The sequence below is a fragment of the Prunus mume genome, linkage group LG1 (assembly GCF_029339155.1).
Source record: "Prunus mume cultivar Tortuosa linkage group LG1, ASM2933915v1, whole genome shotgun sequence".
Taxonomy (NCBI): domain Eukaryota; kingdom Viridiplantae; phylum Streptophyta; class Magnoliopsida; order Rosales; family Rosaceae; genus Prunus; species Prunus mume.
Window position 1 is genome coordinate 21,044,929 of NC_142698.1, and position 24,461 is coordinate 21,069,389.

The 24,461-nt window shown below is 37.5% G+C and overlaps 3 protein-coding genes across 3 annotated transcripts; 2 read left to right on the plus strand and 1 right to left on the minus strand.

Annotated features, from left to right (window-relative positions):
* The first annotated feature begins 295 nt into the window (after positions 1-295).
* LOC103328320 (cell division control protein 48 homolog C-like) lies at positions 296-13,594 on the plus strand. The gene is given in 11 exon segments (XM_089048493.1): positions 296-627; positions 629-783; positions 944-1,485; positions 1,656-1,808; positions 1,917-2,033; positions 11,295-11,399; positions 12,431-12,496; positions 12,623-12,687; positions 12,768-12,969; positions 13,101-13,235; positions 13,389-13,594. Coding segments are annotated over 11 exon segments (2,013 nt in total). The 3' UTR covers positions 13,530-13,594.
* Positions 13,595-13,734: 140 nt separating this feature from the next.
* Positions 13,735-14,233, plus strand: LOC103325814 (uncharacterized). The gene is made up of 2 exons (XM_008228039.3): positions 13,735-13,935; positions 14,049-14,233. Exons 1-2 carry the CDS (start codon positions 13,813-13,815, stop codon positions 14,145-14,147), a joined length of 222 nt encoding a protein of 73 aa, XP_008226261.2. The 5' UTR covers positions 13,735-13,812; the 3' UTR covers positions 14,148-14,233.
* Positions 14,234-14,505: 272 nt separating this feature from the next.
* On the minus strand, positions 14,506-21,961 carry CMT3 (chromomethylase 3). The gene is made up of 21 exons (XM_008228141.2): positions 21,593-21,961; positions 20,506-20,540; positions 20,237-20,330; positions 19,505-19,612; positions 19,250-19,366; positions 19,068-19,167; positions 18,720-18,970; positions 18,385-18,450; positions 18,035-18,301; positions 17,457-17,515; positions 17,260-17,326; positions 16,821-17,150; positions 16,671-16,739; positions 16,515-16,601; positions 16,338-16,425; positions 15,664-15,776; positions 15,454-15,558; positions 15,327-15,370; positions 15,159-15,228; positions 14,961-15,064; positions 14,506-14,870 (listed from the first exon to the last, which is right to left on the minus strand). Exons 1-21 carry the CDS (start codon positions 21,857-21,859, stop codon positions 14,699-14,701), a joined length of 2,613 nt encoding a protein of 870 aa, XP_008226363.2. The 5' UTR covers positions 21,860-21,961; the 3' UTR covers positions 14,506-14,698.
* Positions 21,962-24,461: the final 2,500 nt, after the last annotated feature.

Sequence of the window (24,461 nt, forward strand, 5' to 3'; positions counted from 1 at the left end):
CACCGACTTTGGCTGTAAGGGGCCTCCTGACATTTAAATTGTGGTTCGAAAACAGAGTATGAGCTTGAACAGAGCAAGTTACCGATTGCTGGGATTTGATTGAAAGTCGTTTCAAATTCTGGGATTTTGATATTTAAAGTGTAATTGCCTGGACTTGCATCTGTTATGAGACTCTCTCCTTCTCTTTCTCTTGCCAAACGCGGATGGGTTTTGGTTTGGTTTCTCCACTGGTTTGAGGCCAACACTGAACCAAACCAAACCGTATTTCTTGAAAGGTGCAATCTGCAGTTCAGGGATGAAATCCATCCATTCTGCGTCGTGCTCACCACAAATTTTTCGTATTCGTTCTGAGTCCTTGATAAAGCCTTTCGCTAACCATAACAGAGATTATTCTGGCTCTGCCTCCGCTCCTGCCTCTGCCTCCGCCTCTGTCTCTATCTCTCTCTGTCTCTGTGTCTTTGCCTCTACCTCTCCCTCCGACTCCAACAGCGACTCTGACTCTGACTCCAAAGAGGCCAAGTGTAACGAGGCCAAAAGGGATGTGAAAGGCCCGAGATTTAAGGACCTAGGTGGAATGAAGAAGGTGCTAGAGCAGCTGGAAGACGTGATGCGGGCTTCGGTTTCCGAAGCTGACAAAGTCGCTCGGAGGCAACCCCATATCTGGAATTCTCTTGCATGGACCACCAGGCTGTGGGAAGACCCAACTGGCTCACGCCATTGCCAATGAAACCGGCTTTTCCTTTCATAACGTTTCTGCCCCAAGCCTCATCAATAGTTACTATGGTACGTACGAACGCATTCATCTTTTAATCTTTGTATGATTGTATCCATTAAAATTTGCATCAATACAACTTACAAGCCTCCTCAATGCTTAATGCAAGTTGTTCAAAATAGTCTTTATGATGCACACTTCATTACCTCGTCTATGTTTCGCATGCACTAGGTGAATCTGAAAGGAATATACGAAAGCTTTTTTCCGAAGCGTATGAAACGGCGCCTTCAATTGTGTTCATCGACGAAATTGATTCTATTGCTTCAAAAAGAGAGGACTCACGTTATGTAACGGAATTGGAACAACTGCTGACTTGCATGGACGAACAGAGATCGCACAATGTTCTTGTAATAGCAGCTACCAATGGACCTGATGCTCTTGACCCCGCTCTGAGGAGGCCCGGGCGATTTGATCTTGAGATTTCTTTCGACGTTCCAGATGAAAGTGACAGGGTTGAGATGCTTAAGGTGGTTACGAGCAATTTAGGCCTTGAAGGTCCTCTTGATCTTGTTAAAATAGCTCGGTCTACATCAGGGTATGTTGGAGCTGATTTGAGAGCTGTGGCTGACAGAGCTTCTGATATTGCCAGGAAAAGGATACTAGCAGAGAGATATCCTAATATGTCAATTGCTTCTATGAACGAGGCGAATTACAATGAAGATTGGGTTGAGAAAGAAAAAGAAAAGCTCGCCATCACTGTGGCTGATTTTGAGGTTATCTGAAATTTATTTATGCATGTTGCTTTTAGTATGCTGTGTAATAGATGAATTTGCCAATTTCTTTTCTGAAATAATTTAATTATCTCAAGCCCCAAATTTTCCAACAAAAAAAAAGTTAAAATGTTTGTAAAGGTAATGAGTGTTAATTATGTGATATTCTGCAGAAAGCAATTCAAGAGGTTCAGCCTTCCTTAAGAAGAGAAGGATTCTCTGTAGTCCCTAATGTGAAATGGGAAGATGTTGGCGGTCTAGATACTTTAAGGCACGAATTTAACCTTCATATAGTTAATCGTATGAAGTATCCTGACATCTATAAGGTAATCAGTCTCTATCTGCACTTTATTTTTTTATTTTTTTAGTGTTTTGTTTTTCATCTCTCACTCTGCCTCTCTTATCCCCTTCTGTCTCTGTGTTTGTGCTTTCAGGAATTCGGAATGAATCTAGAGACGGGTTTTCTGCTCTATGGGCCTCCAGGATGCGCTAAAACACTGATAGCCAAGGCCGTTGCAAATGAGGCAGGAGCTAACTTCATTCAAGTTAAGGTGTGTGTTATTTTTATTTTGGTCCCCGGAACGTAAACATTTCAACGTCTGTTTTTGCATAATTTGAGAGAACCCGTTTCGTTTCTCATTGCCTTTGTTAACTGGTTAGGGCCCTGAACTTCTGAATAAATGGGTTGAAGAAAGTGAGAAGGCAGTTCGAACATTGTTCCAGCCGTGCAAGGGCGTGCACACCATGCATACTTTTCTTTGATGAGGTTTGTGGTTCTATCTTCTCCACAGTTGTTCTTCCTGCTATCCACCTTATAGATTTCCATCATTGGATCTGCACCCCTTCTTAATACATAAAGCTTTCTGTTGTTGGGCATGGCGAGTTGTTTCGTGGAAAAAGTGTCCTACAAATCATATATAGCTCGTTTAAAGGTTTTCTCTGTGAATTCTTGGCATGGAGGTGGATGCTTTGACAACAAAGCGAGGATAAGAAAGGAGGGCAGAGTGATGAGCTGCTATTGAACCAGGTAAAATAATCTGAAAACGCAGGTTTTCGACTGTTCAAATTCATCCATTCTATATACATTCGCGCACACAATCACTCATCTATTGTTCATCTATGGAGAAAATCAACTGAATACTGCTTAAAATTGCAGTTACTTGTAGAGTTAGACGGTGGAGACCAGCGGAAGGGTGTAATTGTCGTTGGTGCCACTAATAGGTAAAACTCCTTGTCCATATTCTTCTTCAGTTTTCATGACCATGATGATGATGATTATGATGATGATTATGCATTTCTGCATCTCTGAATTTTCCTACATGTTGTTGTGTGTTTGGCAGACCGGATGTAATGGACCCTGCTGTTTTGCGACCCGGAAGATTTGGTAAGCATATTTATGTTCCCCTGCCCAGTAAAGATGAGCGTGGTTTCATCTTAAAAGCTCTTGCAAGGAACAAGCCTATAGATTCCAGTGTAGATCTGAGCGAGATTGGACAGAGAAACGCGTGCGAAAATTTTACTGGAGCTGATCTTGCTGCACTGGTATGGCTATTTTTGTTAACCCTTTCATTCTATAGTAACTGATCATACAGAAGAAAAGGAAAACTAACATATCAATTCATCAATCTGTTCATGCTAGATGCATGAAGCTACCATGGCTGCTGTTGAAGAGAAACTGACATCAATCGCGAGTTCGGATTCATCTCCCAGCACAATCAAAGAAACTCACTTTGAGAAAGCACTGGCTAAAATTCACACCATCTCTAACAGACGAGGTATATATGAATCAATTTTGTCACTGTGTGATTCTCCTTCGCCTTGTGTTTCTGTTTTAGTTCTTCTTTGGCATAAAAAGCTACCAACTTTATAAGTTCACATTTTCCATTGCTTCTCCGGTGCAGGATTTGCTAGACTATCAGATATTTGGCGAAAACAGGACTAATGGATTCAAGGCCAAAAAAGTTTGGCTTTTGTTAGATTTAACTCAGGTCTGTTCTTTTGTTGTTCTAGACCCACTAGTTTTAAAATCTCATGTTTATTACCCATTTTGCTTTATATATATTGTAAAACCGAAAATCATGATTTAATGCATCTTTTACTTCATTTATATATTCCATTCAGAAGATACTTCTTCGGCTACTTCAAAATGGCAAAAGACCTTCCTTGGTGCTTATTTTCTCTGCTTAATGATATTAAGTTCTTGTGTACACAAGTATAGGTCCAACAATTCCAGCATGTTTATCCGGGAAGCAAATGTGGTTATGGATGTTCTTGTAAAGTCAATTTTTATATTCGGAATGTAGGGATCCTAACGATCATCGTTGTAATTCTCTTTTTGCTTTTAGGAAGAAAAATAAAATATGGATATATTTACAACTAAGAGTAATACATCTGTTATTACTAATTCAAAATTTTAATTATATGAATTATAGTGTGTTTATTTATTAGTTTTGGCATGATTCCAATTTCATGCTTCTCCGGTGTTTACTAACACATGAGTTGAAATGATTCTAATTCATGACTTTCTCCGTGTTTACTAACACATAAATGTATTAACAACTATAACGTGATATAAGGGACAAATTAAAGTCATATTAAGGCATACACAAGAATATAAAATAATTAGAATATAAAGTATGGATAACAAAAACCTCCCACTTGCTAAAATCAATCCAATACCTGTACTTTACAATAACAAAATGTGTTAGAAACCAAAAAATGGGGAAATGGTTTCACGGAAAATCAGCATTATGTTCAATAAAAGAACTAAAATTCATGCACGCAATATAATGCAAGTAACCATACCGCCTCTGAATCTAAAGCTTCTGGCGAAGCACATTGTGACCAGGGAGTCAATCTGGTGCACTCGGATTGGTACAGCTCTTCCCAGACTTATATGGAACTCTCTACCCAAAGCAACCTGTTCAAGCTTGTGCTCATCCTTGAGCAAAATCTCAAGAGGGAGGTCAACGTCGACAGCATGGACACCGGGCACCAGAGAAAGGCTAGTTTGTTAAAAAATAAGGCCATCTCTTTCCTTGGTGCTGGTGTGCAAGTATACAATTAATCAAGGGTCTGAAGGCTCTAAGCTCGAAGTCATGGAATTATGTTGATTGCAATTAGTAGTTACCAAAGGAATTGGGGCTGTTGAGCAGTGACAGTCTGACAGAGGAGAGCTCGATTATTCGGAGCAGATGAGCCTCTGGAGGTGGCCGTGGAAAGAGAAGGAAATATATAAAATATTATTATTAAAACGTATAGCCGATCGGCTATAATCTCTAAATATTATTATTTGTTTACGCCGTATAGCCGTGCGGCTTGGCTATACTCTTTAAATATATTTTTCATTCAACACGTATAGCCGCACGGCGATACTATTTAAAGATTATCTATTTCAGCAGTATAGCCGACCGGCTAGACGCGTTAAATATTATTTTTTATTTAAGACGTATAGCCGACCGGCTATACCCTTTAAATATAATTATGTATTCAGAAATTATAGCCGTCCGGCTATACTCGTTAATTATTTAAGAATTATAGCCGTTCCGGCTATACTTTTTAAATATATTTTTTATTTGAATAGTATAGCCGCTTGGCTTTTTAAAACTACATAAAGGAATCAATTCTTAAATTTAATTGGCGGTTATGAAACAGAGTGTGAGCTTGAACAGAGCAAGGGGGAGAGACGAAGAGGATGGGATGGGAGGTCTCAGACTCGGACTTTCTCAGAACAAAATCAAAACCAAAGTGGAAGACAGACTGTATTGCTGGGATTCGATAGACAGTTGTTTCGAATTCTGGGATTTTGTTTAGAGTGTTGAGCAGCTATTGAACCAGGTAAAATAATCTGAAAACGCAGGTTTTCGACCGTTCAAGTTCATCCATTCTATAAACATTGGCGCACACAATCACTCATCTATTGTTCATGTATGGAGAAAATCAACTGACTACTGCTTAAAATTGCAGTTACTTGTAGAGTTGGACGGTGGAGACCAGCGGAAGGGTGTAATTGTCATTGGTGCCAGTAATAGGTAAAACTCCTTGTCCATATTCTTCTTCAGTTTTCATGACCATGATGATGATTATGCATTTCTGCATCTCTGAATTTTCCTACATGTTCTTGTGTGTTTGGCAGACCGGCTAAAATTTACCCACAAAAGCTAGCTACACAGAAAATCCACTCCTAAAAAGCTTTAATCTTTGAAGAGGTTTCGTTGAAGACTGAAGACTTGGTTCAAATGGCAAGGAAACTTATGAAGCGTTCAGTAAAGAAAGAATCGTTTTTCAAGATCCTACTTGGTGACTTCTCTAAGCATCTGGTAACATCTTTGCCTTCTTTTTTCACTATTCAAGATCAAGCTTTTACAGTCTTGAACCGGATGTATGATTGCATGTTTTCTTTCTGTGTTTTTTGGGGTTCATACTTCAAGATTGATTGAAAATTTGAGTGAATGGTTAATACTTAATACCCCGTTCATGGATCATGTTTGGGTCGACTTCTTTTTAATTATATTGGTCAATCCTGAATAAAATCATGTTTGGCTTAACGATATTAGGTTCTTGTGTACACAAGTATAGGTCCAATTCCAGCATGTTTTCCAGAAGCAAATATGGTCATGGATGTTCTTGATATTCGGAATGTAGGGATCCCAACGATCAGATCCCAAATGATCATCGTTGTAATTCTCTATTTGCTTTCAGGAAAGAAAAAAAGTATGTATATATTCACAACTGTAAGCAATACATCTTTAATACATCTTTTCCTACTAATGACATGTTACTTATCAACGTTGGAATTCCAATTTATACTTCTCCTGTGTTTACTACTAATGCATAAGTATTTGAATTATTCTAATTCTTGACTTTCTCCGTACTTACTAACATCATAAATATAATCCTAACATAGTAAGAAACCAAAATCTTAACTAAATAATGTACTCGCCAACATTATTTTGATTCTTATTTAGCCCTAAGACTAGAAACTCTTATTTCGGAAAGCAGGGCAAAGAGTATTTGGAGAGGGCTTCAAAAAGGAAACCAAGATGTTATATTGTCCATAGAGAATAGTAATATATAGCAGAAATATGGAGAGGTGTTCATAGCACCAAAAAGATGAAACATAAGCTACCAGCGTGTGTGGCATGGAAGATGTCCATAGAGCATAGCAATTAATTAGAGAAGTTGTGTGATTTGATTGGGACTAAATTATGATTTTGGGTCAATTTTCCTTCATTTATTGGTAGAATTTTGATAGCTTTTGGTATGTCATTCGGGGCCCTTTGACTTAGAGAGCTCTGCTCTTCCCTCTTCCCATGTGTGTCATTCAACTCTTAAAAAAATGGACCTTTCTCTGAGAGAGTAACCTTTTGCTTTTGGCAAGTAGCATTTTGACAATTCAACTGGGCTAAAATGGGGCCTGCTGACGCCAAAATCAAGCAGAGCTGCTGCACTAGTGCAATTTTCTTTTTTGTTGGCTCTGAATCTATATATTTAAGCAACAAACATTAAATATTCAAAATAACGTAATATTTTTTTGATTAATATAAATATTAAGGATTCAAATTATTAATTAAGTGAGGACAATATGTTAAATTTATACTTTTTTATATTAAAAAAATAAAATTACAAACAAAATCAGATAATGGGACACAAATACCCATTTTATCTTTCTTAATTCAAAAAAGAAAAGAAAAAAAAACCAATTGGCACAGGGGCTAGTAATAATAAGGATAATACCTATAATTAATTATAGAAGTAGTTACAAAACATGATTACAAGGCCTGAGACCACATAGATGACAGAGGCAGTACATCTGAACCAGAGAGGAAATGGGATTGTAATGCAAATGAAGAAGGCCGTGATTCCAAAAAAGACCCCAAAAGAATGGAAGAGATCAACTGTTATTCTTGGACAGTTGTTGTTGTGAATAAATTTGCTTACCATGATGCAAGCAAAGGAAAACAGGACCGTGAGTCCGAGAAATCGAAAGGTTAAAGGGAGCTGGTTGGAGTGAACTTGGACGGGTGTGAGAGCCATGGCAACGGCTGTTGACAAGCAATACACCACAATAATCTTTGCCCAATCTAAGTTTTGGTACTTAGTTGGCTCAGGCCTAGCTGCTGGTGCTGGTACAGATGGTTGTGGTTCGGCTTCGGGGGCAGCTGAAGTACTTTCTGGGTCATCAACAACATCATCATGGTGATGATCAAAACTGCGGCTAATAATGAGTATTATTTTCCTGGAGGAATTCCTTTAGGGACTGATAATAATAAGAAGAAGAATCAGTGCAAGTATTTCTCATTTTTCTGCAATGGCTGTGGGATATTGTAGGTAGACCAGGGAGGGGAGAGAGAATGCAAGAGAGAGAGATGGCCTTGACTCGGCTTCGTTAAGAGGACTATATATAGCTGTGGGAATATTGTAGGCTTGGGTATAACACGTGTCCCTCTATTTTGTTTGGTTTGCTTGGGAGCAATAGTTTTCACACACAATATAGTGTAGACACGGGTTACTATTTTAGTGAATAGTACAAGTTACTATTCTCAGTGAATATCCTCAGGTACTACAGCCTTGGCATCAGCAGCCAAGGTGCAGCTTAAACAGCCAAGGTATTATTGTAATGGTATCTGCAGTGCCAGCTTAAACGGCAGGTATTATTATAATGGCATCTGCAGCCAGCTTAAACGGCAAAGGTATTATTATAAGTGGCATCTGCAGCCAGCTTAAACAGCCAAGGTGCAGCTTAATACAGCCAAGGTTACTATGTATAATGCATCTGCCAGCTTAAACGGCAAAGGTATCTAGTGACTGCAGCCACTTAAACAGCCAAGGTGAATAAACAGCCAGGTTACTATTATAATGGCATCTGCCAGCTTAAACAGCCAAGGTACTTATTATAACCGAACGCTACTTTGGCCTTGCAAGCTTAAACAGCCAAGGTATTATTATAACATCTGCCACCGAACGCTGTGGATCTTTGGCTTGGGTACTATTGTAAGATTGTGACTCAACCAAAAAGTCAAGAATTTATTGGTCAATGCTCATAATCTTTTGTTCCTTGTTTTTTTTTTTTTTGTGTCCGAAAAAGACGGAAATTCCGGACACCATATCTGCCCTCATGTTTCTCTTGGCCAATAATCATGTGACTTTCTTTGTTCTGCAATGGATCATGTAGACCAGGGAGGAGAGAGAGAGTGGAAGGGGAGAGAGATGATGGCTTGGCTTCAATTAATTCGGTAATAAGAGAACAATGTATACACGAATGTACGACGTCAATATAGATTTTTTGGCACTTTCTTCGCACCAGCACGCGTCTGTATATTTTATTTCTTGTTTCTGTATCATTTTTTTTTTTTGGTTTAGGGTTTAGGTAAATGCTCAGCACCAGAATATTGTCTCTTTTTCTTGATTCTTTTGTTTTTGGTCACTGCACAGCGCCAGATTATTTATTATGTGTCCTTTTCTTATTACTTCACCATCTACCTTTCTTAGAGCATCCACAATCATACTCTATTTTTTAGTTAAATTTTAGTTAAAAACATATAAAAGTTATTTTAGGAACTCTCTATAAAATTTAAACTCTAAGCATGCTCTCTAGTTTAAGGAGTCATAAATGCTATAACTCTTTTTTAATTGATTCAATTTCTATTAAAAAATAATATAAAATATAGTTAGCATTAATTTAAGGTTTGAAATACTCATTAAATAAAACAACATTAAATTATAAGAGAGCCACTATGAGTCATTTCTCTCTCCTTCAAATTTAGGAGCTCCTAGAGGTCTCTCTATTTTAGGAGGTGGGGAAGCATGGTTGAAGTTGTATTTTTTCAATTCTCCCTAAAATTTGTCTAAAGATGTGGTTTAGGGAGCCTCATTATAGTATGCTCTTATTATGTGTCGTTTAGGGACTGGTCATGAGGTTGCCAAGAGGCTTACAACCCCACTACTAAAAAAAGCCTCAAAAGAGACTTGAGCGCTATCAAGTCCCTTTTGGCTTCTTTAGAGCATTCACAATTAGTTTCTTTAGTTGGTGGGGAGATGGTGTAAAGCCACTGTTACATTCCCTTTACATCTCCGGGGGTTGTAAATGTGATTTTTGCTCTAATGAGGAAGATGTAAATATAAAGATGTATGTTTGATTTTATTGTCTTAATTTGTTTTTGTGTTAACTTTATAAATTTAATTTTGTGTGTGTTTGGATTTATTTTATTTTCTTCAAACAAATAGACTTAAAGATTATTTAAATTCGGAGGAAGATATGATTCTACTCATTTTGTTGATCACAAAAAATAGGAAAGATCACAAAAGATAGGAACTAGATTATTGTATATGTTAAAGCACAATGGACCCTTGGAGATAAAATCAAAGGAAAAAACCAATGTAATTGTAGAGTAAAGATTAGAATTTAGTGCGTGAAGAAGAATTGTTGATTTCTACTGCAACCAATAAAAAACAAACAAAAGGGGGAGAGACGAAGAGTGATGGGATGGGAGGTCTCAGACTCGGACTTTCTCAGAACAAAATCAAAACCAAAGTGGAAGACAGACTGTATTGCTGGGATTCGATAGACAGTTGTTTCGAATTCTGGGATTTTGTTTAGAGTGTGTAGCTTGAATTCTGCCTCTTTCTCTTGACTTGACTTGCATCTGTTATGAGACTTCCTCTTTCTCTGGCCAAACGCGGATGGGGTCAGTTCGGTTTCTCCGCCGGTTTAAGGCCAACAGTGAACCGAACCACACCGTGTTTCTTCAACGGTGCGGTCTGCAGTTCAGGGACAAGATCGATCCATTCGTCCTCACCCCAACTTTTTCATAATCGTTTGGCATCCTTCATGAAGCCTTTATCTAGAAATGAAAATGACCATGACATAGATGCTTCTTTGGAAAAAGAAACAAAAAAGAAAAGCTCACGGCTGATTTTCAGGTTATTTGGAATTAGTTAATTTCTTACTTTTGCTCCCTTTCAAAATGCATGTTTTCACTTGCATATGCATGTTTTTACTCACTTCCTGCTTAAGTATCCTAATATTTGAGTTATTTCCGTAGTTTATCAATGTCATTGTATGTGCATGTATATAGTGCAGTTAGTCTAAAATTTGTTCTCTGAACTTTAGGGTCACTGTCAATTTGTCCTAAACTAATTTTTTGGAAAATTTGGGACTTGAACTATTTCAATTGGCCAAATATTGACAGCGACTCTAAAGTTCATGAGCAAATTGGCAAAACAACCTTGTTTATAAAATCTGTCAAGCTGATGAGCGCTATTATGCTGCATTCTTCCGCAGAAAGCAGTTCAAGAGGATCCGCCGTCGTTAAAAAGACAAGAATTCTCTGCAATTCCTGATGTGAAATGGGCAGATGTTGGTGGTGATGCTTTGAGGCACGAACTTAATCTTCATATAGTCAATCGTATTAAGTATCCTGAGATCTATGAGGTAACCAACCAGTATCTGCACTTTACGTTTTATGTTTTTCTCAAAATCTCTTACTCTGCCTCTCTCTATATCTCCCCTATGTGTGTGTGTGTGTGTGTGTGTGTTTGTGGAAGAAAGCTGATTTGTGCCTTGGAATGGTTAGTAATTCAGGAATTTGGAATGAAGCTAGAGACAGGTTTTCTGCTCTATGGGCCTCCAGGGTGCGGTAAAACATTGATCACGAAGGCTGTTGCTAATGAGGCAGGAGCTGACTTCATTCACAGTAAGGTTTGTGTTATTTTTGTTTTGTCCCTGGAAAATAAACATTTCAATCAACGTATTTTTTTACATAATTTGACAAAATCTGTTTGATTTCGCATGGCCTTTGGTAATTGGTTAGGGCCCTGAACTTCTGAATAAAAAGTGGGAAGAAAGTGAGAAGGCAGTTCGGACATTGTTTAGTCGTGCAAGGGCGTGCACACCATGCATACTTTTCTTTGATGAGGTTTGTGGTTCTATCTTCTCCACAGTTGTTCTTCCTGCTATCCCCTTTATAGATTTCCATAATTTGTTTTGCAAATAATAATAATAATATCATGATTATGCTGCATGAACACATTAAACTGTTGGACATGGAGTGCCCTACAAAGGCCCAGTTTGGGATTGCTGTCACTTTTAAAAAAAGTTGCTTCACTGTGCTTTGAAAATAATTAGCTGTAAAGTAAAGCAGCTCCGTGTTTGGTAAACAATATTTTTAAAGTGCTGTTAGTACAAAAAGCAGTGTCAAAATCGTTTGGTAAGTTTTAATATAAAATTGTTGTAACTGTGAATAATGACTAAAATAGACATTATGTTAAAAGTGTTATGTAGTAATCATGTGGTAGTAGTGGTAGTGATGGAGTGGAGGTGGTGGTGGTAGGGATGGCACTTGTGGAGGTGGTGGTTGTGACAGCATGGTGGTGGAGGTGGCAGCATGGTGGTGGTGGTGGTGGTGGTTGTGGAGGTGGTGGTGGATGTGGAGGTTTTGAAGGATGTGGTGGTTGTGGTAGTGGTGGTGGTGGTGGAGGTGAAGGTAGAGTTGGTGATGGTGGTTGTGGTGGAGGTGGAAGTGAAGGTGGAGTTGGTGGTGGTGGTGGTGGAGTTGGTGGTGGCGGAGGAGGTGGTGGTGGTGGTGGTGGCGGTGGCGATGGCGGTGGTTGTGGAGGTAGTGAATGTGGTGGTGTAAGTGGTGGAGTTGGATGTGGAAATGGAGGTGGTGTTATTTTGTAAAATAAATGATGGTATTTTGGGAATTAAAAAAATTCATTAAAGGTTCATCTCTGCTTCTTTTGAAAGCACTTTTAAAAGCAACTCATAGCTGCTTTTAAAAGTCTTTGTCAAAAGACCTCTTTTAAAATAATCGAGATATTTTATTTTTACCAAACACCTAAAACTGCTTAACTTTAAAATGAAGCAGGTTTTTGGCGAAAAAAAACAATCCCAAACGGGGCCAAAATCATAACTCTTTTCAAGTTTCTCTGTGTGAATTATTGGCAGGTGGATGCTTTGACAAGAAACCGAGGAGAACAAGGAGTAGAGATTGTTGAGATTCTATTGAACCAGGTAAACCAATCTGGAAAAAGGCAGGCTTTGACCGGTTCGAAGTTCATCCATCTACAATGCACACACTCACTCATATGTTATTCATCCATATATAAAATCAACTGAGAGTACTGCTTACAATTGCAGTTACTTGTAGAGTTGGACAGTGGAGAGAAGCGGAAGGGTGTAATTGTAATTGGTGCCACTAATAGGTAAACCTCATTGTTCATTCTTCTTCAGTTTTAATGATGATTATGATTATACATTTCCTACAAATTGACGTGTTTGGCAGACCGGATCAAATGGACCCTGCCGTCTTACGACCCGGAAGATTTGGTAAGCATATGTATGTCCCCCTGCCCAATAAAGATGAGCGTGGCTTCATCTTAAAAGCTCTTGCAAGCAACAAGCCTATAGATCCCAGTGTAAATCCAAGTGAGATTGGACAAAGAAGCGCTTGTGAAAAATTTACTAGAGCTGATCTTGCTGCACTGGTAGGGCTATACTTGAATACATATTTTATGCTTCTTATTATATAGCAATTGATTATTGAGAAGAATTGGAAGGATATAGGTTTGTGATTGGGATTCTCTGACATATCTGTTCATCAATCTGCTGATGCAAGATACATGAAGCTGCTATGGCTGCTGTTGAAGAGAAACTAACGTCACTTGCGAGTTGGGGTTCATCTCCATGCATAATCAAAGAAACTCACTTTGAGCAAGCACTGGCTAAAATCACACCCTCTCTAAGCGACAAGGTATATATATATATATATATGGATCAATTTTGTCATTGTTTTATATGTATATCCTTGAAGAAAGAATTCTTTCTTATTTTATTTCTTATTTGGCCCTAAGACCAAGACTAGAAACTCTTTAAGATTCCGTTTTCCATTGCTTCTCCGGTGCAGGATTTGCGAGACTATGAGAATTTCCGAAAGCATCAGGGCAAATGGACTTCAAAAGGAGAAAATGTTTGTCAAGGATGTCCTTACAAAATTTACTTTTATCTTTTTGTAACTAGCAATATTTTAAGGTGTTTATTTTTTTAATCAATGTAATCTTCCCTTCAAACTCAATTTTGATATTCGGAAATCGGAGGATCATCGTTGCAATTCTCTTTTTGCATTGAGGAAATAAATAATAATAAAAAGCGAGCTACATTTGGGCCCTCTATCTAAAAAGCCCACTATTTGACCCCTAAAAATCTAAAAAGCCCATTCTTCTTTTCCAATTCTTCTACCTTCGCTGTTGAGGTAAGAAGAGGGTAAACGCGTAGACACAGGTGAAATTCGAAGGCGAGAGAGAGAGAGAGAGAGAGAGAGAAAGGAGACGATGAAAGACTCGGACTCTGAAATCTCCTCAATGAAACCCAGCAACAATAATAATGCTGCCAAGCTCACAAAGCCTCCTTTCGTACCAGCCAAAGACGACACCAAACCTGTGCTTCAAGACCCAGTCAGTTCTCTCTCTCTCTCTCTCTCTCCACACAGTACAAACATGAAGGTTATTCTTTTCTGGGTTTGATTTTTATTAATTGGACTTTTTTTTTTGCTTTTTGTTGTTGGTAGATACTGAGGTCTGATCCGATTGAGACAGAGGAAGCTGTGCTTCGGTTGCCTCCATTTCCTATTAACAGATCAAAAAATCCTCAACCCAAAATGAGTTGAGCTGTTGTTGTTACTATACTCTTATGGAGAATGAAATTGTACTTTCATGGTGAATGAATGATGAATGTTGAATGATGTTAAGTTTTTTCTTCTTCTTTTTAATGTAAAATTTATGGGTGAAAAAGCTCTTCTTAAGTCCAGTGTTAATTGCCATTTAATTTTTGTTGGGCAAAACCTAGATTTTTTTTATACATGTTGATTTTGAACCGTCGTTGGGTAGCATTACTAAATATGTACGTAAAGCAAAACACCATGTTCATGTTGTTTTTGTTCTTATACTGATTGATTTCGACACGAAAAAGAAAAAAGGGAAAATTGATGAATTAACAAACAACAAACAAAAGGAGAACCAGAGGAATTGATGCATTGAGCTTGAGTTTCATTATAATGGTGCACAATCAATATATGCTTTGGGTACTTTTACAATTTTTTTTTAGCATAATAATGACGAACACTTGAAATTCATTTAACATAATAATGTTCCCCATTATGGAACAAATAATAATCCACCCTCATCAAATCTTTAACAAATCGAGTTATTACAACAATAATCAAGCATCATCTTCGGATGATGCAGAATGAATCTGGCACTGAATATTGGGGAATTTTTCCGGCAATGGAAACACGGGGTCAACACCAGCAGAACCTTTCAAAGCAAGACCTAGCGCATAGCCCAATGCTCGTGCAACTGGAACGGCAACGGCATTACCAACTTGAATGTATCTGAAACAATGCAACCATGAAGACATAAAATCACCTGTAGATTTTGATATAACAAGAGATGACAGAACTGAAGTATAAAAATATAGGTACCTCTCCTTGACAGGGCCACAAAGTTTGTAGTAATCTGGGAAACCTTGAAGTCTTGCATTTTCACGAATTGACAATACCCTGTCTTGAACAGGATGCAAAATTGCCTGTAAAGAAGTAAAGGAAAATGTGTTTAACTCGTTGTCTTTTCTGATTTTTGTCTGACAACATTTATCTTTTTGTATGTAAGTATGCATATACCTGGTTATGGGGCTCAGCTCTAGTAACAACTGTTGGTACGGTTTCATCCCACCATAAACGGGCAAAAGGTCTGCATAATTTGACAGAGTTGCAATAGAATATTTCAAAATTTATGTTGAGTGATTGAACCATGCAACCCAAACCCAAAAAAATGGCACTAAGACTTACTTTGATGAAGACCCCTTCACAAAACTCATAGCGTAATCAGGGACCTATCATTACAATGTCATGAGTGAGATTCACATAGTAAAGTTGCAGGAAAACAAAAGCAGCAGCAGAAAAGATGTGTTTTTACCAAAGGTTTCCCGGACTTCAAATACACTCGTTCTACATCAGGATCCCACTCAACCTTGTTATCAGCGCGCACACGAACACCGGGTAGATCTCTGAAGTTTGCACCCTAGTTCATAAAATATTAAACTTATAAGCCGACATCAAGATTGCAGGATTCTATCAATGACAAAGGAATACATGCAAACATGCATTTAATAATAAAGAAAGGAACCTTTCTCTTCGGGATTTCACAAACACGTGCATAATCATCTGCATTCAACTCTAGGGGACGGTGATCGTAAAGCGTCTTGTGTAATGATTCATCCTTTGAAGACCCCAGCAAATCTGTATCCAGAACAACAATCAAACAGAAATTATAGTTTTCTCAACAAACACATAACTCTTACCAGATATATTTTTAAGAATCTACTGCTACTTCATTACAAGCATATGTGTGACCATAACCATTTTAGAAATGGCTGAAACATGCTAGGCTTATATTTAACTGAATGAGACATATTGAGTTGTTTATTTTCCTGATTTAATCAACTTCTATGTACAGTATATAATCACGCAGATGTAACCGGCTGAGTTCAGTTTCTGTATTACTCAATATCAAAGTAACAATAGAATCAGACAACAGCAATTAGCTCATTCCATTTTCACATTGTTACAATATCAAAGTGTCCCGCATCCTTCAAACAGGCCAGCAAACCCAGCGAAGTATCAAACTACTCGTTGAAGGAAAACAAAACAGAGAGGTCCATATTGTCATAACTCCAATAAGCTACACATCATGCTACCAAAGCAAGAAAACAAAAGGGAAGTAGCTACATGAAGTTGAACTCAACAAGTGTGTTTCAAATCAATGACATATCAAAGTTCAAAACCAATGCAGCATCTTACATTCTTTGCTTAGTCTGATAAACCTCTGAAATTCTGTCTGGGGAGGCCCTGCAAATGGCATCTCATCCCGGTTTTCACTATTCTCAACCTACATACAAACGAGGTAGATAAATATGCATTGATAAAGGTAGAAGAAAAAGTAAACCACACCCAACAGTAACAATTAGAAGACTTTACAGCAGGAAGGTCAGATATTGCATCCTCCAACAAAAGCTTTCTTTCTAATTGAACCGGGCCACCTTCATCATAAGCAACAGTGTTCCCCTGCATTTATTACTCATTGTTTAATACAAAACGACCATAAACAACATAGAACTTTAGCATTTATCATACCTCAAATTGCGTGGGAATAACACCCCTTACAACAACATCATGTGTAGGAAGTGGGTACTGAGGCAACCTCTGCAAAAATCAAGCAATTCATTAGGCCATGAGATAAAACCAGCACAGTATTAGTAAAAGTTAATACTTCAACTAACATACCTCAGTAGGACGGGCCCCCCACATAAACATACGCATACGAAACTGGGGAAGCCCATATGCACCTGCTGCCATCATTCCCATCCTAGCTTGATAGTTCATACCAACAAGACGTCCCAAGGCATAACGTCCAAGGAGTCCCTCAGAAAATTTTACAATATCAACCACATTTTCCATCAAAACGAATTTTGGGTTAAGGTACTGTACGAAATCCATGAAAACAATCAATTGTTTATTTTTCTCATCTTCTAACGGTTGTTGTGTGTTCCTAAATCTGTTGAAACCACTAATTCCTTGGCAAGGGGGCCCCCCACACACCACATCAACATCACCCTACATGAAGAATGTCCAGAACAATATTAAATGAAGCGTCAATGACAATAATTTATATTTAAATTCTGCAAATTCTAAATTTAAGGTTAGGGGAAAATTAAAAACTTACGGGTAGAGGAAATGCTTTTGATGCATAACGTTGAGAAACAAAGTCTCCTATAGCCTTCCTACAATGCCTGCTTGACAGAAAGATATGCATTGCAATGCTTTAGGACACAACTAAACATGCCAGAAGGTATCACATACATGCTCACAAACAGGTGGCAGATATTAATACTACAAGCATAATTCAAGATAGTTGCATACCCCAGTCCATCAATTGGCTCCCAGGTGTCTTCGTCATCCCCATACCCCTTCCAACGGATCTGTGTAATACATCAGAAAGCAAATAATATTATATAGTGAAAAACTAATTGCTTGGTTATCTGCAATTTTCTGATAAATCTGAAAGGCACACAGAAGCAGAGATTGCATTGTTAAAGGGTACACACAGTAGCAACTTATGAAACACAGTTTTGTATTCCCATTTAAGATATATCCATTAATGAAGACTTTCTAACATACTTACGATGGAAAATTTCGAGCATCTTTTTATCAGTGAACAGCTAGTACTTTTAGATTATCTTTCCATCTTCCATATCATACAATGAAACCCGTGCCGTTTCAGTGTCAATAAGCTTTTTTTTATGAGAGAGAGAGAGAGAGAGAGAGAGAGAGAGAGAGAGAGAGAATTGAACCCACACTTTACGCCTCGTGTTTGTATAAAGGCCAAGCAGACTATGAACTTGAGGATTAAACCATAACTGAAAAGCTTCACTCATTTATAAACAACTGCTGCTATGGCCAAAAACAAAATAACATAAGACTACAAATTATTTCCATACCTTAAAGTACAATCCTCTCTTGTTTATCTTGTTGGGGTCACCATAACATACTTCTAGTACGTAATCAACTTCAAATTCAGGATCATCACTATCATTCTCATCATTTCCACTATCACCATCTTCTTCTTCCTCCTCTTCATCTTCCGTTTCAAAAAAGTCAAACTGATCATTCTCTGAGTCCTTGGTCTCAACCAAGTTAAAATAAAAGCAAAGTTTTCTCCACTCCTTCAGCAATGAGAGAAAATCTTCGGCGGATTCATTTCTAACCTGTTATGGTATGTGAATTAGACAAGTTAAGCGTGCAAAGCACCACATCAAAAGGAGGGAAAAAGTAAGCTACAAACACATACCTCTGTCTCTGGGTGGTTAAGCTTGAGACTTTGGCAAGCATACTCATTTACGTCAACAGCCCATCTCTAAAAGATTTAAACAAGAAATTAAAGATATTAACGAGAAATTATAAATGGATGGATGGAATTAATATTTTGCATACATTTTGTAGATTCTCATTTGCTAATAATGTGGCAACTTAAACTTTGTCAACCTCATCCTCTCACATGTATGCGGACTTCATTGTGTACAACATCTAACAAGTTGAGTTATATTCAGCTATCGGTTCTCCATGATTATTGGTGAACTAATGTTGAAAATGTTACAAGATATTAATCAAGGAAATTGGACTTACTGTAACCAGATTTACATTAGACAATTGTGCACCAAGGCACAACCCAGTTGACATTGCTCCACAGCCAGAATATAGGTCAAGCAATGTGACTTCTGGTTTGCCACACTCTCTAACAGGGCAGAGTTGGGCAACTTTGGAATTAACCTGACAAGCTTTGTCCACATCAGCACCTTCGGAGTTAACCTCACAAGCTCGGTCCACATCAGCCTCACTAGAAATTGTTGAGTCATCACTTCCCGTCTGTATATTTTCTGAAATTTTAACAGAAAATAACATGTGAACACAAATATGCCTTGCAAATGAAGTAGAAACCAATTCATCGACATCAAACAAAAGGAGAATGATAACCTTCTGGCAAGTTCATGAAAGTTGAATAAGGTAACAAATATGTTGTGTCACAAAAATACTTGCATGTCGAAATTAATTTACTCTTTTCATTTTGCTCAACCTGGGAAAATGAAGAGTTGATTAATTCTTATTGGACTAATATGAATAACAACAGAAAATGGATGTGGAAACTTAAACCATACATTTAAAGACAATCTAACAATATTAAGTTTTTCAACAAGACAATCGAGAGGGTTGACATCTTGAATCTCTGATAAAAATACACGCCTCCTATCAATTGTAGCACACTCTTTTATGACCTACAAGAAAGCCCCAAAAAATTTAATGTTATAATTTAGCACACAATAAATAGCTTCTTATTGTTCAACATAAAGAAATAAAAAACTCGAAGTATTTGAAAAGAGAATCATGAAGAGGTTGCTTTTGGAATATCTTACAGTGTCTGGTGATCTATAGTACCATTGTGCAGTAAAATATAATGTCCCATCAATCGCCTCAAACATTTCCACGATCTTACAAACATAGGGTTCGTTTCCATCCCCTGCCTAAACATAAAAATGAAAACAGAAAGTCGTCAATTCATGCATAGGCAAGTATACAAAAGCATTTAAGGCCCAGTTTCCCAGAAAATGTTTCTAGTTCACTTTCGAACAATGCAACATAGTACAAAATCTTACAATTTGTCAATTTCAATTATAGTGCATATGAATCTTATCACACACACACACACATATATATACCATTTGCACTGTTGGAATTAATTTGTAAAAGGTTGGTATTGCTACCTAGCCATGCAATAATCTCACCCATCAAACAAATGGCATCCTGACAAAAACTTTGAGCTTCTTAAGTGAAAACACAGGCAAGCACCCCGAAAAAAAAGGTTCAAGTATATCAGTGCACAAAAAGAACCAAATCTGAGCCTTTGTCATCAGTCATCTTATTGTTTTCAAACAAGTACCCAAACATGATGTTTCCGATAAACATAAAACAGTGATGACAATAACCAAATGGATAACTAATTGTTACTTTGATTATACAATCAACATTATGGAGCACAATCAACAAAGTGAATGCGTCCATATTATTAATGAAAAACAGAGGCAGCAATATTTCATAAAAGTAAAAATACAAGAATAATAATAATAATAATAATAATGCAAACTCACTTGTACATGAGCATCATCATACAGATCAAATATGTTTCGTCCATCAACCTCTGCCTTTATGTAATGGCCACGAGCCTGAATTGCATCTTCATCTCTGTTTCAAACATATCAAACTATGAAATACCAAAGACACAAAATGAAAAGCATATCGGTAGCAATGAAATATTGACAAGGGGCTTTTTAAAAGTGAAAAGAAATATCTTTGAGAAAAATGAAGAAAATAATGATGTACAAAAAGACACAAACTTGAAATAGAATCAAAAACTTACTGGTTTGAGTTGTTTGGCCCAGACACCTGCTTCATCTACAACAATACCAAGAACACTGTTAAAAGTGAATAACAGCATAAAATCCAAATGCCCTTGGGATTAGCCCAAGTGGCATGGGTGCAAAAGTGAATTTGGGACTTGGCTAGGTCAGCTCCAGCAGGCCTAATAATACTTTGGTAACACCTATAAGGTATTCTGATTTACCAAACTCTAGTGCATCATACATATTCACATTGAAGCACTTGTTGAGTACCCCATAACCTAAAAAGTGTCCAATAACAATTCTGTTCATCACACTTCTGTTAAAAACGAAAATATTAAATTAGTAATCCCAATGATCCATGCATCTGCAACTAGAAGCACTCCCAAGCTCCAAATAGAGCTAAAAGTGATTTTTGACAGCCGAACACTGAATTAAAAATATAAAACCCACTGTTTGAGCTTTTCGGCAATAATCGGTTCGGCCCAGTGGAAAAAAAAACACATACCAATTAGGGTTGTGAGACACATTAAAATTCAATATAAGTCCCAAAAATGCAAATAAAGAAAACACCTTTGATCTCTCTCCTAAACCTTCCCCTTTAATTTCTTCAATCCAAAAATGCAGGGAATTTGTTCAATGTCTCGGAGCTGTAATCTTCCTATTAATGATTGTAACAGCTTTTGTTTCTACAAAACTCTAATGGAGCCATAGATTTGGAATCCTTTCATCCAAATAGAGCCTAAGGGTTTAGAAAATGGGCAAACAATAGGTATCAATCAAGCTAACGTATTGTTGCTCTAGAGTACAGAAATGTTTAAGAAAAGCATTTCTTGGAGCATTCGATTTCTTCCTACGACCATCTCACGAGTCACTTACCACAAAGTGTCTGTCTTTACTGAACTAAGCCTAAATATATTGTTCTTATTGAAGTTTTAACAAAAATTACTAATCAATTTAAGTACACTTATACTAACGTTTAAACTTACAAAGACTTATAACATAGTTTCGTAGAAACTTACATTATTTGAACTAATATGTTCGTCATTTTCAAGAAAAATAACAAAACCTCTCAAGAATCCAAAAACTAGTAAGAAAATCTTTCACCTTTCCCAGGTACCGTTTTGGCCACCTCTTTCGAGCCTCTGTATCTTTCACCGGTTTGCCAAGAAACTTGGCTTCAGGCTCCTCTCCATCTTTGACGGCGACCGCTTTACCCTTGAGCTTCCTCGGCGGAGAAGCAGTTTTTTCCATACTCTCTGCGACCTCTTCTTTAGCTATCGGCTCCTCAGTACGCTTCAGCTTGTTGGCTGAAGCGGAATTGGATGGAGAAGCTTCAGAGGGCGAAGACTTGCTCTTGCGCTTGCCTGCCATTGTCGGTACGGCGGAGAGAGAGATTGAATGGCCGAGGAAGATATAAATGGAAGGGAGATAAATAGTTTGGCGGAGAGAGAAAGAGGGCAATAGGGTTTGTCTAGTGCGTAAGTGATTAGGATTTATAAATATTGTGGGCCGCGAAATTTTGAAGCGCAAATTTTGGAGTGCGAGGCGTGGGCGGGAAAGCGGAAATTTTCGTAAAGAGGATTTGAATTTTGACGTGACGTTCCGAACGTTGGGACTTTTGGGTGTGTTTGGTTGCGTGGGGGACTTTTTCGTGATTTGGCTCTGTCTCGGGTTTCATTTTAACTTTATTTTCTTTTTTATTTGTGATTCAATGAATCAATAGGTGTGTGGATATGTCTAAAAATAAATTAAAAGCATCATGATGAATATACAATGCATATGTGATAAAGTGTGTGACTTAAAAGTACCCAGTGTGCGAGAGGCTTGTATCTGTTAAGTGTGTAAGGAATTTGTTTTTCAGTGTTTAAGAGATTTGCTCTTGCACCGGGTCTTAAGTTCGATTTTCCTCAATATCGCTTGTATAAAAATAAATTATATAGTATAAATTGAAGTAGGGTTCTTTACGCTTTACCCTTGAGCTTCCTCTCCATACTTACTTTTAATTTATTTATTCTCCAACTGTAAATAAAAATTATTAATCTACCTTTAGTATCGAATACGTATCAATTACATTCAAGATGACTTCGAATAAAGTCAAGTACATGCTATTCACTTCTGAGTACATATTGGTCATTTTAAAGGTGCATTCCATCACATAACAGTTGGGTTGGGCTTCACCCTCAACCCACATAGTCAACAAACACATCTTAGCCCACAAGAGTCATTCTATAGTGAGGGTCTCATTTAAGATTTTTAGGTAAGATCATACTTTTTAATCGTTGAATCATGCTGACCAATTTGGTCCGATGATAGAGAGATATGGACTCACCTAAGGGCTATATATAAGGTTCTAACTATAGAATTCTTATAGCAGACAATCATGAGCTAACCTGACTTTTGTTCTTCTCATGTATTCCATTTAACATTATTGTATTGTTTTAACATTACTGAAATAATATATAATAGCAAATTGTAACTGTTTGTTATTTAATAAATATTTGATTATGTAAGTACAGCTTCTTTTTATGACTAAATTTTTTTATCGTCTTTGCAAGTCCCCTTACCACTGCACTTGATATCGTCTTCCGAAGCCCAAGACGAAAGGTTATTGGGCCAACTCTAAAGGCTCTAGGTTCTAGGGGAAATTGTCCCTGCCTGGTAGTGCAAAAATCCAAAAATTAAACGAGAAACAATAATTACTAAATAATTAAAAGTTACAGACAGTATTGATGCATTCTTGATAATCCGAAGTACTAGTACTACTAATATTTGGAAAATTTCCCTAGCTTGATGATGACGATGATTCCAGTACTGCAGGATCATTGATGACGACGTTGTTCTCAAAATTTTGTGGATTTGGGTGCTTCAAATTATGAGGTTTGTAATATTTATTGAAGTGAAGATTACAGAGAATTATGAGGAAGCAGGCGGCTACATAGATGGAATAGGCAGTGCATTTGAACCAGAGAGGAAAAGGGATGGTGATGGATATGAGGAAGGCAGTGAATCCGAAAAAGAGGCCAAAACTGTGGAAGAGGTAAGAGATTGATATGCCTGCAGGACAGTAGTCGAAGTGAACAAATTTGCTGACCAAGATACAAGTGAAGGCAAGTAAGACAGTGAGTCCAAGAAAGTAGAAGTTCAGAGGGAGCTCATGAGAGTCGTGAAGTTGGAGGGGCAGAAGGGCAAGTCCAATTGCAGCTGTGAAGCAAAACACCACAATTATCTTTGCCCAATCTAACTTGTTCTTGTTCTTCCTCCTCCTCCTATCTCTATAAGAATAAGCTGCTTCTGCTACTTGTAGTGCGGCTTCGGGGTCATCAAGATTAAGGTCATAATCATCATGATCAAGGGGACTAATCATAAGAAATTTGACTAGTTGTAGGATCTTTGTAGTCATTGCAATGAGAAGAGGCTTTAAGTAGTGATCATAAGCAGTATTGATAATAACATGCTTCATTTTATTAAGCGCACTGAGAGAGAGAGAGAGAGAGAGATGTAAATAGAGATAGAGAGTCAGATACTGTGGTCGATTTTGAGACAACCGTTAGTGCAGGTATATATATATCAAAAAGGAATTGACGGTTTCTCGTTCACACTGAAAATTACGAGTAATTTACTAATTGAAATTCAAAAAGGAGGGTTTCACAAAGTCTATTCAACTAAAGGTATAATTGACCCCCCAAAAAAAACAAAACTCATCTAGAGGTGAAAAAAGCTTTAGTAAAATACGTGGCCATTGCTTCACAATCTGCCATTGAATTAAAGAGAGCATACAGTTGACATATGCGTGCTGTGGAAAATATTTGCACGGATCCAGGAATTCAATCTTTTGTCGATATTAATGTTGTCAATCTTCTTTACAATATAGACAAAACAAAAGATTTATAATATAGGAAAATATTTGTCCATTTTTTTGCAAATAACTGTTCACATATGTGCGCTGCAGCTGATTCAGGAACTTTTTGAGGTT

Coding starts and splice junctions, on each gene's coding strand:
- LOC103325814 (XM_008228039.3), top strand. CDS start 13,813: ATGAAAGACTCGGACTCTGAAATCTCCTCAATGAAACCCAGCAACAAT. Junction 13,936..14,048: donor AACCTGTGCTTCAAGACCCA/GTCAGTTCTCTC, acceptor TGTTGTTGGTAG/ATACTGAGGTCTGATCCGAT.
- CMT3 (XM_008228141.2), bottom strand. CDS start 21,859: ATGGCAGGCAAGCGCAAGAGCAAGTCTTCGCCCTCTGAAGCTTCTCCA. Junction 17,327..17,456: donor GAGCCAATTGATGGACTGGG/GTATGCAACTAT, acceptor TCTGTCAAGCAG/GCATTGTAGGAAGGCTATAG. Junction 15,229..15,326: donor GTGAAGGGGTCTTCATCAAA/GTAAGTCTTAGT, acceptor CAAATTATGCAG/ACCTTTTGCCCGTTTATGGT.